This window comes from Phyllopteryx taeniolatus, chromosome 13, assembly GCF_024500385.1.
Source record: "Phyllopteryx taeniolatus isolate TA_2022b chromosome 13, UOR_Ptae_1.2, whole genome shotgun sequence".
Classification (NCBI taxonomy): domain Eukaryota; kingdom Metazoa; phylum Chordata; class Actinopteri; order Syngnathiformes; family Syngnathidae; genus Phyllopteryx; species Phyllopteryx taeniolatus.
Genome location: NC_084514.1, coordinates 10,373,511 through 10,389,834, shown reverse-complemented (window position 1 = coordinate 10,389,834; position 16,324 = coordinate 10,373,511). Strand labels below are relative to the sequence as shown.

Sequence of the window (16,324 nt, the reverse complement as noted above, 5' to 3'; positions counted from 1 at the left end):
TGGTGGAGGGAGGGTTGCGCATGGGATTAAGAGGAGGAGGGAGCCGAGCTCTCATCAATGAAGAAGCAACACACAGCGCATGTGTGTGCCTTTGTCGACTCCTGAAGGGCGTGTCCACGTGCACCACGGCGGAGCACGTGGACCTCCGTTCCGCAAGAATCGTCAGGAACGGTGACATTACGACGAGCGTGTCGAACGTACGTGGCGATAGAGAACACATTTACTGCCATTATTGCAATAAAAGCAGCTGCTGTTGCTAATTTTGGCCACTGGGGGGGTCACACTGCCGAACACATAAACGACCACTTACCACTTAAATGACCGTGGGCTACTTTTTTGTAAAATCCGATCTTTTTATGTAGTCCGTAATACAAAAACAAATGCGACTTTGACTCTGGACTTAATGAGTTTGTGACGTCACATGGATGCGCCGTGTTTACAGACGTAAATATGACACCTCGCGTAGGTCCCGTCAGCCAGAGGCAACATTTTCTTATATTTTATCTATTCTAAAGAATCTTCTTTTCGCCACTGACTGTTTTCTGCTTCTTCGTCCGCCTTTGCTTTGTTGTACAATTGTGACGTTTGCCGTCTTTTGATGACGTATACGCCGAATGAGAGTGACCCGGGCGTCCATACTGCAGTCGGATCGGATACATATTTTTATTGTTCTTAAAAAATATATCTAAAAAAAAAAAAAAACGTCCACATGGTCGGTCCCCTGTGCATCAGTGTTACGACTGGAGTGTGTGTGTGACACATTCCCACACCCACACGCACACTCCCAGACGGCATGCTAATATCCACACATTCCCAAGTGCTTCCACACACTACCCCATCCCCCCGCCCCAAAAAAAGCACCGCCACCCCCACACTATGAATTGGAAATGGGGCGCCACATTTATCCTGCCTGTGGTTGCCAGGGAGTTTCTCTGTAAAGGGAGGGGGTCTGCGGGGGTGGGTGGGGGTCTCCCTGGGCTCATACGGCCCCCGCCACCCCCCATCCTAGCAATATACACACACAGTACACCCAATAAGAGCCACTGCTTGGTCACAGCTGGGCAGAGCTAATAAACTCATCACTCATTGGCTGCCTCCTGTTTACCTAGCACACAAAAGCACGTTAAGATGGAGAGATGAGAGCGGCAGTGCGCCCGAATGTCAAACAAAATTGAGCGTTATTGGCTTCGGAAAGGCAAACTTTTTGGAATTGGATGCCACGAGATGGTGTACCGAATGAAGTGTCCAGTGAGTTTTGTCAGAGCTGCAGTCTTTTCCTTTGAGCCCATTTGAAGAGTAATTGGTTAGCTTCCTTGTGGATGTGGGTCGGGGGGCGTAGGGGGGAGGGGTGTACTTGGGGGATTCGTAATTTTGATTAACATTATGCTCGACTGCGGCTGACACGTGATCTGCGTACCTCGTGGAAGCGTTCATGTGTTATGAGTAACTAAATCGGAATTTTGTGAGTAGAAAAAACAAAAAACAAATATAACACACAAAGAAAATCAGTTAATCATGAATATGAGAACACTCACACATACACTCACACACACACTCACACAAATACACACACACAAACACATATACACACACACACACACACACAGATACCACCAGAATGGCTCATGCATTCATATCCAAGGATATGTTCCCTGATTTGTGGTCCCCACAAAGGTCCCCATGACGTGATTGTGTAAACAAAGGTTTATCCACACCAAGTGAGAATATGAGAACACAGTGATGTGAAGAAAAATATTTGTCCCCACATAGCCAGGAATACTGCAGTACACACACACACACACACACACACACACACACACACACACACACACACACACACACACACACAGACAGATAGACACAGACAGACAGACAGACAGACACACACACACACACACACAAACATCACATTCATATTATTGGGTGCCTGATTTGTGGTCCCCACACCACAACATCACTGTATTAACATGTTTGTCCCCTCCAAGTGTATAGTTCAACACACAGACACACATATGCACATGCGCAAACTTCACAGAACAGCTGCTGTATTCATCAGGTGGCCTGATTTGTGGTCCCCTTACCATGTAACATGACAGTATCAACATGCTTGCTCCTACCAAGCGTATACCAGAACACAAACTTTATAGACTACCTCCTGCGTTCATTTTATTGGGTACCTGATTTGTGGTCCCCACACTGCAACACGACTGTGTCAACAAACGCTAGTCCCCATCAAGTGGATACTAAAACACACCCAAACAGACTTCACAGATACCGCCAGAATCACTCCTGCATTTATCTAACGGGTTGTGCCTGATTTGTGGTCCCCACACAATAGGACCCAATGACATGTCTGTGTAAACAAACATTTTACATTCTACACACATGAATAGCATTGTAAGTATTGCCTGACAGCACACCTCAGTGCAGCTGACACATTTACCCAACCACACGTGAAACCGCACACAAAAACGCATGCACACAACTGTCCAATTGCCTTGGAATTGATTTCTTGTGTAGGCCGTTCAGCATACTTGCAAACAACGCCACCACAGCTACACTGTTTGTTAGCTGATGGGCCATGGAGATCATGATCATCATCATGATCATCCGTAATTTAAATGCAAAACGCGACACTCCATAATCTGCATTTCCCTGCGCAACCCACACACTCCCATCTCACTATCCTCTCCGTGTTAAGTCTCACGCTGCATGGGCGCACTTCATTTTCTGGGCTGTAGAAGATAAAAGTCTCACTTTACCGTATAATCACGTCACAATTGTTATGATGTCAGGTTAAGAAAACACACATTGCATGGGCGACACTCTGTGGTAAAAATAAGTCATTACAACCTCATTATACCCTTTGATAGAACCGTAGATAGATATTTTGGGTCGCCTGATTTGTGGTCCCCTTAACAATATAGGGCTCGAGAAGATGACTGTGTGTGTTCCCATTCAGATATGAATACCAGAAGCCATAGAGTGTACTGACACACGTCATAGATACCTGATCTACATTACAAGGGCATGATTTATGGTCTCCACACCGAAATAGGTCCCCATGGGGTTGACTGTGTAAATGAACTTCTGTTCTCACCGAGTGATCAACACAAGAAAACACATACATACACATGTATTGGGCAGCCGTGGCCCAATGGTTAAGATCATCGCTTGCCACCGTGGGGGACCTTGGTTCAAAACCCCGACTGGACCATCCGCCAACATCCCCCGGACTCATGGCTGTGGTGTCCTTGAGCAAGACACTGATACCCCAAAATGCTCCCCGGGCGCTTCAGCTGCCCCCTGCTCCAGTGTGTTCCACTAACATGTGTTCACTGTGATGGGTTAAATGCAGAGAACAAATTTCGTGTGCATGCATGCATGTTCATGACAATAAAAGATGATTCTTCTTCTTCTTCATGTATACCTTAAGAATAGTTCCTAGATTCACCTGATATGTGGTCCCCAACCAGAAATACTGTATGTCCCCCTTGACGTGACTGCATAAACAAGCTTTTATCCTCACCTTTCCAGAAATACCAGAACACACATACACAGCTCACAGAATAGCGCTTGCATTCATATTATGGATCTCCTGATTTGTGGTCCCCATGGCATGGCTGTGTAAACAAAACCTTTGACTTTAAACAGCCACCAATATCAAAGCACGCATACACACCTTGCAGAATACAATAGGTCCCAATGATGTGTCATGATGAAAATAAAAATTTGTATTCACCGAGTGATGAATACGTGACAACACAGATAGTCTGACAAAGAGACACACACACACCAGATTAGCCCCCTGCATTCATATTATGGGTCACCTGATTTGTGGTCCCCACGTTGCAATAGAACCCAATGATATGAAGGTGGAAACAAACTTTTGTCTTCACCGAGTGCCTAATACAAGAAAAAACAGTTACACCCATAACACTTTCAGAATAGTGCCTGCATTGGCATTACGGGGGCATGATTTGTGTTTAGGCAGAATTAAGTTTGTATCGTGCAGATGTACCTAATACAATGTTTAATGCCTAAAAGTGAGATATCGTGCACGTTTCGTATGTATATAAATGTTTATTTCAAAACATGGAATGGTCCATATCATAAAATCTTCATAAATGTGGTTACAATTTGTGTGTAATTAGATGGATGAAAAGTATTTTGCGTCAACATTTTAGTACCGCGCGATTTTGTTTTTGAATGTAAAATGTGTTCTCATCCTTGTGAGTTCGGAGCTAAACAGTTTTTTTCCACGTTTAAAACCCTTCGAGTGATGTCCTCAGATCCGAACATGGTAGTAGTAGTACTGCAGCGGTATTACACATGATCATCTGAAAATGTACTGAAGTGCTCCAAGAAATCCACAAAGGCCTTAAACATCTCACTCATTTTGTTTTTTTCCTCTTTAAAAATAGATTGCTTCATAAATGTCCTCAGTCACTTTGCAAGGCGTCCGTAGCCGCGGGAAGGACGGCAAGGGCGCCTTCTAGTGGTCGAATGCAGAGTTGAATGGCAATCCTGTGTTACGTTTGACAGTAAAAATAATACATTTCATTTTAATACTATATTCTCTGAGAAGATAGCAGAAGAAATTGGGACGTGTGTGGTGTTCATGGACATGGGCCAAAATTAATACTAGTAAACATTACATTATTATATTAAGTATTGAGAATAAAATTGGCATTATTTAATGAATAACCAAAAAGAAAGAACAATTTATTGTAAATTTTTGAGCATTTACTTAAAAAATATTGTAATCAAATATAATTTGAAATTTTTTATGACTATTTTTTTCTTTACGGATTTTGGATTGGGTTGGATTGGGTCCATTCAAATCCATTTACACTCCCCCACCGCCAATAATAAGAATAAGATAAGCATATTTTAAAAGTAAAAGAACCAAAATAATTACAATAATCTCCCTGAATGTGTGAAATAAATATTCTCCCAAAGAATAAAAATACTTTTAAAAAATACTAATAATTAGAAAAATAAACATGGACATTTGGAGTCACCACATTGCATCCAACCGGGCATCGCTGCATTTACTTTTCAAGTATTCCAATCTTCAAAAGGCAGATTTTGGTAATTTATGTCATAACTAAAAATCTGGTGCGCAAAACCACCATTAGTTTAATTAATATAAAGATTCAAATTATTCACAAATTCAAATTATGGGAAGAAATATAGAAATGCAATGGTACATTAAATTGAGAGAACTTGAATTAAAAATATTCTTTTGTATTCACCAAATAGCTATGATTATTTTATTACGCTAGCCACATTTGTTTCAAGTGCGCACTTGCTGCTGTGATCAGTGAAAAGTTGGGCGTACTGTATTAGATTTTTTGCACTAAAATGTAGAAATGAGTCTGCTGTTAATTATTTTCAAGATGATTGTGTAATAATACATAATGTCTTCCCGCGGCTATGCACTATTTTTTTTCCCCACCAGAGATCAAGTCAAATCAGTTCGCGCCCCCTGCGTCCAATTGGCTGGCTCTTGTCCTCTCCAAAGTGCTGAGAACGGGTGTCGGGCTCGCCTTCTGCCGGTCCAGGCTCAAAGTGTTCCGAGCCGACCGGACGGCGCCGGGCTGGCCGAGTCGACTTCGGTCCAAACTGGCGGAAGAGACGCCGCGCGACTGGCTGGTCCGGTCATCCGTCTGGGGGAGAACTGAGCGTAAGAAGGCGGCTCGCCCTCGGTCCAGGCTGTCGATTGTGTTCAGTTGGCCGCTTCTCCCGGGCATGAGGTTCCCGGTACCGGCTGGGTGAGGCTGGTTGTTGAGCGTGTGGCTGGTTCTGTCGGGCTGAGCGGCACTGCTCTTGTCTGTGCTGATGGTTTGGACCTGCAACCGGTCACGCTCCCTGTCCAGGCTGGTGTCCCGACGCACCGTGCCGCTACGCTCCCTGTCCAAGCTGGTCTGAATCTCCGCCCTCCTGGCCAGAGCTTCCCGGAGCTGGTTCCGGAAAATCTCAATCTTCTCCTGGAGCTCCCGCAGCTCCCCTTCCCACAAGCCGGTCTGGGCGTCCCTTCCCCCCAGAGGAGGGAGTGCCAAACCGGAGGATGCCAGCGCCGAGACAGGACCCCCATTGGCTTGGAGGCCCAAACTCACCAGGCCGGGCAGACCCAAGCCGCCGAGGCCCAGCCCGGGACGGCCCACCATGCCGGGGCGTCCGCGTACCGAGGCGGTGTGGGTACGCAGCCGGTAGCTGTGGAGGGTGTCCAGGTCAAAGTGCACCCGCTTCTCCTTGGGCTCGTGGGAGGGCGACGAGGAGCTGCCGCTGTCCGCCACTGAGCTGGAGGCGGGGAGGGAATTGGGGGGAGGCTTCTGATCCTGCTTCCTGTGCAGGCTGCAGTTCTCCGAGATGCAAGAGAAGGCGCTGGTGGATGACAGGACGACACCAGATCAGATATGCGGAACACATCACAATACAGTAATGCCCTGCATATTTGCCGTTGGGCATTGGCAAATTCGCATGTTCTCAGATTTGGAAACTGGTGGAAACTTGGTGCCAAGGAACTATTTTGAAGTGAGTTGAGGAGCTTTATTTAGACATGATTAGTGTTTTGCCACCATCTTGTGGCATCTTGGTGCCAAAGAACTTTGATGAAGTGAGTTGAGGAGCTTTATTCGGACCAAAGTAGTGCTTAGCCACCATATTCTGGCAACCTGTTGCCAAGGAACTATGTAAAAGTGAGTTGAGGGGCTTCATTTACACGTAAGTAGTGTTATGTTTACATCATAGTGAGGTATCTATTATATACACAGTGGAACCTCGGTAGAACGGACTAATAGGGCCGCACTTTTTTTTGGGAGGCCGTATGCAACCATATAACTGTATAGTAGAAAATTACAGTTTTTTAGGTTTGTGGCCTAAAACGCCCCAGTACAGTACAAAGTTATTGTAAATAAATATAACAAAAGCTTGACATTGCTTGAAAGTTTCACATTGTATCCAAACTTGCCATGCCGGTGTGCTTGTTCATGGTGATGGCGTTAACGTACAGCACTCACCTTCGGCGAGTCCCTTTCATGGGCTGCGAGGAATTAGTGTGCTTCCTAGTTCCAAATCCGTTGCCAAAGGCGAAAGGCTTGACAAAAAAAACTGTTACTGTACCAAAAATAGCATGTTCAAGACTCCAGAGACGTGTGTTTGTATTTCTCAGAGTTAAAACTGTCGACATGTACAATAGACAATACAGTAGATATATTGTATCCATCATGACATGGCCGCCACATCAATGCCCCACATTCAACATGGTCGGCGCCACGTAGGCACATCTTTTGGAGTTGGATCTTTTTTTTTTTTTTTTTTCACTTTGTCAACAGCAGTTTAAGTGTCAAATGGGAAACTAATTTTATTTTCGTTCAGTCCTGACATACCGTTTTATCCGATATCCGATATATTGGGGTCCGTTTTATCAAGGTTCCACTGGTTATTTCTCAAGACAGACTAATGTTATCTCTCGTGAAACAAGATTTTTTGTTCTAATTGTAAACAATACATTAATGAGGGTTAAAATACGTAGATGTTTAAGAATGGAGTCAACAATGCAGGAAAGCTGGTAGCTTCTTACTTTTGTTCAAGGCCTGTCAGCTCTTTGCCTTCGTCCTCATACGCTGTGTGGAGAGCTCGGTGAATTTTCTGGAAAATTATTTCAAAAAACAAACAAGTTGGAATTAAAAATGGCCTCTGCAAACCAAAATGGCCAACTTCCTGTATCTTTTTGGGCATGGCTTCTTGACACTTTTTGGGGGTCAATTCATGATCAACGTCCTTACCAAATGTCATGTTGCTAAGTGAAACAGGCTTTGGGGGCTGAAACTTCCTAAATTTTCAAGGCCGATAGGGTCCCCAAGACCACGACTACATTTTCACCAGGATGAACACGGCTGAAAAATTAGGTGGGAAAACCCTCGAAACGCCAGTTTATTTGGCCTCGAAATAGCAATTTCAAGACGGCCTTAACAATAGGAGACTGATCGCCTCATCAGCTTGGAAATGAATCGAGAGCTGAATTTATGAATTACGGAGAGCTGTTATTCTCGTCACACAGCCTTAAATGTGACGGCTCACAAAGCCTGCTTTATATTTTAATCAAATTATCCGGCGAGATAACTCGGGTTTAAAGGTGTGAAGATGTGACGTGGCAGCTTAAAACCTTTCCTAGACTATCCCTATGAAGAGGAATGGCAGGATTTCACTTGAGACATCAAACGTGGCGCTTTGATACCGCAGCTGATTATGGGATGGATGCAGGCAGGCTTCCCTGGAGGGGTTGCCCTTTTTTGAGGGGGGCGAAAGCAAGAAGCCTTGATCTTCTTGTCACTGCTAAATTTCTACTAACAACTCAAACCTACTGCCGAAGGCTTCTCATTTGATGGCAGGACATGCGTGACTTTTACAGCCCACATTTTGTTGACGTCGCACTCCATCACTACGGATCATTTTCTCAATAAAAGCCTAAAGAGATGCATTGAAAGTTGGGATTCAAACAAGAAGGTAAATATACAAATGATCACAATACTAGGTGGTCCTCCACCATATAACTAGAGTAGACAAAAGAGCAACAACAAAGTTAATTACTGTGCTGTATCACGATGACACTAGTCTTTACTCATTTCAGTAAAGAAAAACAAAAAAAAGCTGTATTTTGAATTCCCTTTCAGGAATTTGCCAGAGTAAGAGCCCTGGAACAAAAAAGGCCTGCTCCAAACCAAAATGGATGACTTCCTGTTTAGTTTAGGGCATGGGTCCTAGAGCTTTTTGCGTGTCCTGTTATGATAAACATGCATGCGCAATTTCGTGTCAATTGGTTAAATTTGTGACGGCGGATATTTTTTTTTCAAATTTTACGAGTATCCTTGAAATCATCATCAAATGTTGATGCCATGCTAAACCTCCACCTCATTAACATACATTTTAAGTGTTGAGAATAGAAGATAATGAGCAAACGTTTGATGTATTGCTTTATTACACAGTTGTTACATTGTTATTACAACCTTTTTTTGCATGCAATGTATCTGATGAGTGTAGACAGTCAAAATTACTTTCGGCTTTTCCCTATCAAGTTCCTACATTGTTATTACAACTGTTTAGTAGCAATGGTAGATCATGACCAAAGCCCAACCTCCCCTTTCCCCAAACAGCGGGCAACACTGTACATTGTAAATTACATTTTAAACATCTTCATTCTTAAAGGTATAGAAAATAATGATGAGCTAATACTTATTGCATCACACTGGGTACAACATCATTCCTATACTACACTATATTATTATGACTGTTGAAAATGAGAAGACAAGTATCACACCATGTCGGGCTAATTATAATCCCATTGATGTTACTTATATGACAAAAAAAATCGAATGTGCACTGCCAGATTTATGACAGTAGAGGGCGCAATTGACCTTCAAGAATAACTCCAGATGCTGCTGTACTTACAGCAGTGTGTGAGCGTGTGTGTTTCATATGTACGTTTGCAGTGTGTGTGTACTCACCTGGCTGGTGTGCAGCCAGTACTGCAGCGTGTGTCTGCGGCGGAGGCGCGGGATGACCAGGTGGTAGAAGGTGTGCTCGCCCGCCAAGGTCAGCAAGGCACCACCCACCCCCATGCACAGCAGCACGAACAGGCCCGAGAAGTGCTGGATGCCCATCTGGAGCGTCTGGAGGGAGGGTTGGAGGGGTGGCGGGTGGCGGTGGCGGTGGTGGAGGAAGAGCGACATACACATTTATGTAGGAGCGTGAAAGTGCATCAATGAGCATCAATGACAGCTGAGGGGGAACAGAAAGAACCAGTCAGCAGGGAGGCGCTGAAGAGGAAACAATGATTCAGTCTTTTATGAGGAACACTTTGTTGTCTTGGTCTTACACAGCACATGCCTTTGCTTCGTCTCCACCCGCTTCAGTCTTTGGTCTCGACTAGGTCTCAACCTGACTTGGTCCAAGTCTCAACATGATATCCACCCTCCATCGTCTTAGTATAGATTCAAGTTCGACCAATTTTGGTCTTAGTTTTAACTTAATTGGGACCCGCTTTGGTTTTCGTTTCAATTAGGTCTCAACCCGCCTATGTACTCGACTCGACCGGCCTTGGTCTTAGTCTTGACTTGTTTGCAACACCTTGTGGTCTTGGTTTCAATTTGATTTTGATCTGCTTTTGTCATGGACATGACTCAATATCAAACCTCTTTTGTTCTTGACATACCTTTGTCTCAAGCTGCCTCATTATTAGCCTCGACTTGACCTTGATCGAGGCGGGTACTTTGATCAAGTTTCAACTTGATTTAAACCCTCTTTAGACAAGCCTTGGACAGACCGCCATCGGTCTTAGCCTTGACTTGGTCTAAGTCTCAAATTGATCCCAAACCTCGTTGGTCTCGGTCTGAATTTGGTTTCGACACGCCTTAAGCTCGACTAAGTCACCTTTCAACTCGGTCTTGACCCACTTTGGTCTTACACTACTGGAACTGGTTTTAACACACCCTGGTCTTAGTATTGATTCAGTCTAGACCTGCCTTGGTCTTTGACTCAACTCAGTCTCGACCTGACTTGGTCTTATTCTCAAGTCCTCTTAGTCTTGATTTGGTCCCAGCAGAATACCTGACTTTGTCTCAAGCGGCCTTGGTTCCCAAACACACACACACACACACACACACACACACACACACACACACACACACACACACACACACACACACACACACACACAGATACACCTGCCAGCCTTCTGTGACATCTTTATGGGTCGGTGGACGGATGGCAGCATCTTCCAAAGTACTCTCATCAGGTTCCCGTCACCGAGCTAATAATAATATGTGCGACGCCTCTGTGATGCTGGCTGTGCAATTAGGCGCGCGCTGACGCTGCGATTTTGTCAGCCAGGTGCTTAACGCTTTCTCCATCCAGAGGGCAACGTGGCACTAAATCCCAAATTGTTCCTAAATTAGCCCAAACAACAACCTTAGCCCCCAAAGCAACGATAGAGCGGCGAGTTGTTGTTCAAGGTTCAGTTTCCAAAGTCAAGTGCAGTACCTCAGCAAAGCCAGCAGATGACTGTGATAAAAAAAAACAAAATAAAAACGAAGTTACTGCTTCTTGTCCTTTGTGATCTAATTGTCGAAATAATGTTGCCAATCCAGCGACCCTCGTGAGGAGAAGCGGCTCAGAAAATGGATGGATGGATGTTGCCAATAGTACTGCTACTATTACTATTACTTCTACTGCCAGGAATAATAAGTTTTAGGATTTAAGATTTATATAGTCCCTTTCAAAGGACCCCAAGATTCAGCGTGAAAGAGGTACAGAAAGAGTGCGGCACCACTTGAGCTGAGATGGGGTATAAATATTAAAACACTGGCCTAAAAGGGGCACAGATCGACAAAATGAAAACACAAACAATGCGATGTTGTGGTGCCTGGTTAATTAAGCTCTGGCAGAAGTGTGTGACCCCATCATTGTGTTTGTTCTTCAGGCATTCGTGTGTGTGTCTATGTGTGCGTGTACGTAATTGTGTGTGACAGTTAGCTGGCAGGCCGCGTCCCAAAGAGAGTATTATTTCTAGTGTCGCCTTTAAACACAGCGCACGGGGACGACGGCTGAAGTCCCAGAAGCACCGCGTCATCCTGTCACTTACCTCGGTCACGGCGAAGACGCGCTTCCCGCAGGGCACCACCTTGTACCATTTGTCGTGCAGCATGTCCATGAAGCCGTCTGACTTGTAGCGGCTCACGAATTCGGACACGTTGCGGGTCAGAGGCGAGCCCTGCGGCAGGCCTATGCCATAACCTGGAAGAGACAGACGACAAACGAGATTGCTAACCAGAGCGGAAGGTCTTGAAGTTTTCCAGGAAATGTTGTAGAGTATGCATGAGTCTGAGGAAATTTGGTGAGAATCCAGATAAAATATGCTGCTATTGGTGATGAAGCAGGGAGCGGCCTCCTAACTAACGATCAAGCAAAAGATAAAAACAGACAAATGCGTCATGTCACAAATAGTTTTTGTCTTGTTCTTTGTTTTCACTTGGTCTCAGCTCCTTAAAATCTTGGTCTTGACTTGGCTTGGGCTCCTCAAAGTCTTGACCTTGTCGCTGTCTCAACCCATGAAAGTGTTCGTCTTGGTCTCCAACTGCCTTGGTCTTAGTCTTGATCTGGTGTTAACCCCTCAATTTGGTCTTGACTCAGTTTCAACCCCTTAAAGTTTTAGCTCTGACTTGGTCTAAACTCCTTAAAGTCTGTCTGGACTCTGTTTCAACGCCCGAAAGCCTTGGTCTTGACTTTTCAAAGTCTTGACTTGGTGTCAGCTCCTCCAAGTTTTAATTTGAAATCAGATGAACCCGTCAAAGCCCTCGTCTTGACTCAGTCTCACTCCCGAAAAGTCTTGGTCTCGGCTCCTTTGGGTCTTTGTCTTGAGTCTGTCTCTAGCCCTCAAAGTCTTGGTCTTGACTTGGTCTCGCCACGTCACAAAATTTTCCAATATATATATATTTTTTAACATTTCGACCTTGGTGGAGGTTTCGCTGTACTGAGTTGTAACTGTAGCATTGCTAAAACCAAATAATGTAATGGCAATCAAAGATTTTTGCACTGTACTATAAGAGGGAATTGTTCAGCCTCCGTGGAGGTTGTTTGTGCATGCGTGTCCGGGGGTGCACTCTGGCCATGTCCTACCAGCGTGTGACAGCGAGGTAGCCGTGTCAAAAGCAGCTGTGGCCTGCTGTGGTAGTTCTTGTGCTGCAAAACCAGTCAGACGCTCGGCCTCAATTAGCTAAAGGGCAGATGCTCTCTGAAAGAAGATTTATTGGCTCACGAGGCTTCAGAATCCAAATCAAGCACTTTGCAGCCAAGTAAGGTGAGCGCACACGCACGCGCACTCAGTAAGCCAGTGCAACATGGCGGCCTTTTCTGGAAGCATGCTGGGAGAATACAACATGTTGCTATATTCCCAGGAACAGAATACATACTATTGCCAAGTTCTACACTATTCTTGTTTTTGCACTATTACATGTGTTCTCTGAAGACATTTTGTGCTAAAAAAAAACTTCAACGTATGAACTTTGAACTGGTATTAGTCTTGACTCGGCTTGGTCTTAGTCTCTGCTCAGTCTGCTTGGTCTTAGTCTCAGCTTGTTATCAAGTTGCTTTGGTTGTAATCTTGACCCGCCTTGTTCTTAGCCCAAATCGTAGGACCAGAAATAAATACTGACATGCCAGACTTTCTCTGCCATGGTCTTGAAGCGTCCTAGACGCCAGATCGCCAGTCTTAGAGTCTGTCACACTGCACGGGGTGACAAAGCTTGTTCTGCGATCAAGGCAACTCATAATTGGCCACGACGGTGAACGTTTGTCTGTCGGGTCAAAATCGGGCTAAATTCGTGCAGTCTGAGTTGGGCATTAGTCTCTACTCCTCAAAGTCTTGGTCTGGGCTTATTGTCACTTCTTTAAAGTCTTGATTTTGACTTCATCTCAATCCCTCAAAGTCTTGATCTCGACTCTGTCATGGCCCTGTGTTTCAAGTTGTTTATCTTTGTGTTGCAGTGTCTGGGTGGGTGTGGACATCGGTGACGCACCTGTCATGCATTGTAATCATCAGCCTTTTTAGGGGGCACCGTGACAGTGTGTGGGCGTCGGAATATTCACTCGTTTTTGCCCCGTGTTTGCTGCCGTTCTGACCGCTGTCCAAATTTAGGCTCAATACGATTATACCACATGGACCGTTTGTCGTGTCTCCCTGCGTTATCTGTTTTTGATTCTCTCTGGTTGTGAGTTCCTTTAGTTTCGTATGTCTCGCCATCACATGCTCTGCCATTTAATTAAAATTGTTCGGACCTCTGACCTGGAGTATATTTTTTGGGATCTGCTCTTACGGCATTGACGATCGTGACAGACTCGGTCTTTGATTAAGTGGTCTTATGCAGTAGAAGAACACTAGTTATTATGTGAAGAAAAAAGATGCCACAGCAGGAGACTGCCCTCTTTCACAGATGCAAACAAGTGCAGGATGACCTTTCAGTGACGGTGCAATGATGAATGGCTGGACAGGTGGACACCTGGCACGGATGCCAACATGTCTGAGCTACAAGAGATAAAATATGAAATAATTAGCAGATGTCGAGGTCCTCTTGTCTGCTGGATCGAAACACGTTTTGGCAGCTTGTTGCAATACCGTCTGAAAGCAACAGCGCGCAGTGTCCTCTGCCGCAATTACCGCTTCTATCTTGCCCATTTCAGTCTGCTGTTTATCGCCATCATTCTTTTGCTTTTTTTTATTCCCCTACTCGCTCGCTTATCTCCCGCTCGCTTTGTCTCGTCTCGTCTCCTCCTCCCGAGTCGTCACGGCAGACAGACGTCGCCGTAATCGTCGTCAGCCTCGGTGCGCCCATTTATTGAACAAATGATGGAGTGCAAGCACGCCGACACTTGTCATTCCTTATGGACAATAAAAGCGACACAAATCTCCCCTATGGCTACGCACGTACTTCAGGTTTCAATCTGTAAGACTTATCAGTGTGCTCACTTACGGGAGAGAACATTGGGTACACCTGCATGATCAAATAATGGTGCTCAGACTTGATTGCCACCGTTAATGAGATGTTATTTTGTTGTTGTTGTTGGGGTTATTATTTGGACCCGTCCTGCCAAATTCTTAGGAACACATCTTAGTCTGATGCAGGACAATTCTACACAACAGGATATGTTTGGGGGAGGCCAGTTGCATCAAGACAGAAGATAACTATTCATGTTTGTATAAGTGACTTGACTTTAGAAGAACAGTTTGACAGTCTCTTTACATCAAATTATTATTCAATTGTCTCTCAAAGTGCTTGTCCTGGGATAGAAAAAAATCCTGTGACAATAGGATACATATTTCTTGACCTAATACTGTTTATGATGACGTACATGACGAATTCCTGATGACATAAATTGGACGGTGATGACGGCAGTTCCAGCAAAACGTGTGCGGCACTTGTCGGTTTCTGCAATGAATCCTTTATTTTTGCTTAGTTTTACATAATAGTTGTTTGGTTTTGCAGTCTTAGCAAATGCTGCATCACACGACGTTGTCATGTAGCTTATTGTAATATATATTATAAACAATTGTGAGTGAAATGTTTGCTTTTTGTTTTAAGAACAGCAAAAAAAGGATTATAACCCCACAACTACCCACGCTATTCATTAGCCCAATGGTGTTTTGCATTGTGCGTTAGGCATTAAGCTCGCGGAAGGCAAAGTTGCATGGTTGTTTTAAATACACGACATGTAATTCTCTTTGTTTTATGTTTATTTTGATAGTAAAGTTCAACTGGAAGTAGCCAAAAACAGCTTGAAGCCTCTTTTTTGAAGAATTGATTGTATTATTTTTGAAGCAGAACTTACATAGTCTACATACAGTACTCAAAGACACTTAACAATAATCCCACACACTAACTGGCAAATATTGTGTCGTGTCCAGCAAAGTGTCATTATTCCTGTGAAGGCAGCTCTGTGTATCGGATCTCATTAGATAGTGCAGTTGTCCCGAATGAAGTGTCTGCCAGCGTCTGGCAAACATGTCTCTACGTAAACAAGCACGCCCACCGGGACTCGCCGTTGTGCTACTCCTCGCCGACAACTTATCGACGACGCCGAAGCATCAGGAAACACTTAAAAGGAAGGGGCTGACGGCCAGACACCGCCATCCATTTTACTTTTTTTTTTTTTTTTTTTTTTTATCTCCGAACGGGGCTTGGCGATGATGTATTGCGACGATCAACATGCAGACTGACATTTCTTACGTTATCACATAATTGTTTGGGGAATGCAGACCTGATCAGTCTTTTTCAAAGCACTTGTCTTAGTTGGGGTTCCATGTGAGCTGGAGCCTAACCCAGCTGACCTACAATTGAAACCAGAAATGTACAGTACATACTGTACACTATATAAAAAGACACATGCTTTTTTTCCCTCATTGTCTGACATGAAATTAGACTGAACTTTTCCTGTTTTAGGTCAATTAGGAGTAACAAAATTATTTCTATTAGCTAAATGCCAGAATGGGCGGCACGGTGGGCAACTGGTTAGAGCGTCAGCCTCACAGTTCTGAGGTGCGGGGTTCAATCCCCGTCCCCGCCTGTGTGGAGTTTGCATGTTCTCCCCGTGCCTGCGTGGGTTTTCTCCGGGCACTCCGGTTTCCTCCCACATCCCAAAAACATGCATTAATTGGAGACTCTAAATTGCCCGTCGGCATGACTGTGAGTGCGAATGGTTGTTTGTTTCTATGTGCCCTGCGATTGGCTGGCAACCAGTTCAGGGTGTACCCCGCCTCCTGCCCGAT

At 44.6% G+C, this 16,324-nt stretch overlaps 1 protein-coding gene across 2 annotated transcripts in view; it reads right to left on the bottom strand.

Annotated features, from left to right (window-relative positions):
• Positions 1 to 4,069: 4,069 nt before the first annotated feature.
• grin3ba (glutamate receptor, ionotropic, N-methyl-D-aspartate 3Ba) overlaps positions 4,070 to 16,324 on the bottom strand; it is an 86,593-nt gene continuing 74,338 nt past the window's right edge. The window contains exons 9-12 of one of the 2 annotated variants that reach the window (XM_061795827.1): positions 11,648 to 11,799; positions 9,513 to 9,677; positions 7,589 to 7,656; positions 4,070 to 6,390 (exon numbers count right to left, since the gene is read on the bottom strand). In XM_061795827.1, coding sequence (XP_061651811.1) covers positions 5,478 to 6,390; positions 7,589 to 7,656; positions 9,513 to 9,677; positions 11,648 to 11,799 — 1,298 coding nt within the window. In that variant the 3' untranslated portion in view covers positions 4,070 to 5,477. Of the gene's footprint in view, positions 6,391 to 7,588; positions 7,657 to 9,512; positions 9,787 to 11,647; positions 11,800 to 16,324 lie in introns of both variants that reach the window. The other variant, XM_061795828.1, reaches the window with a different exon arrangement.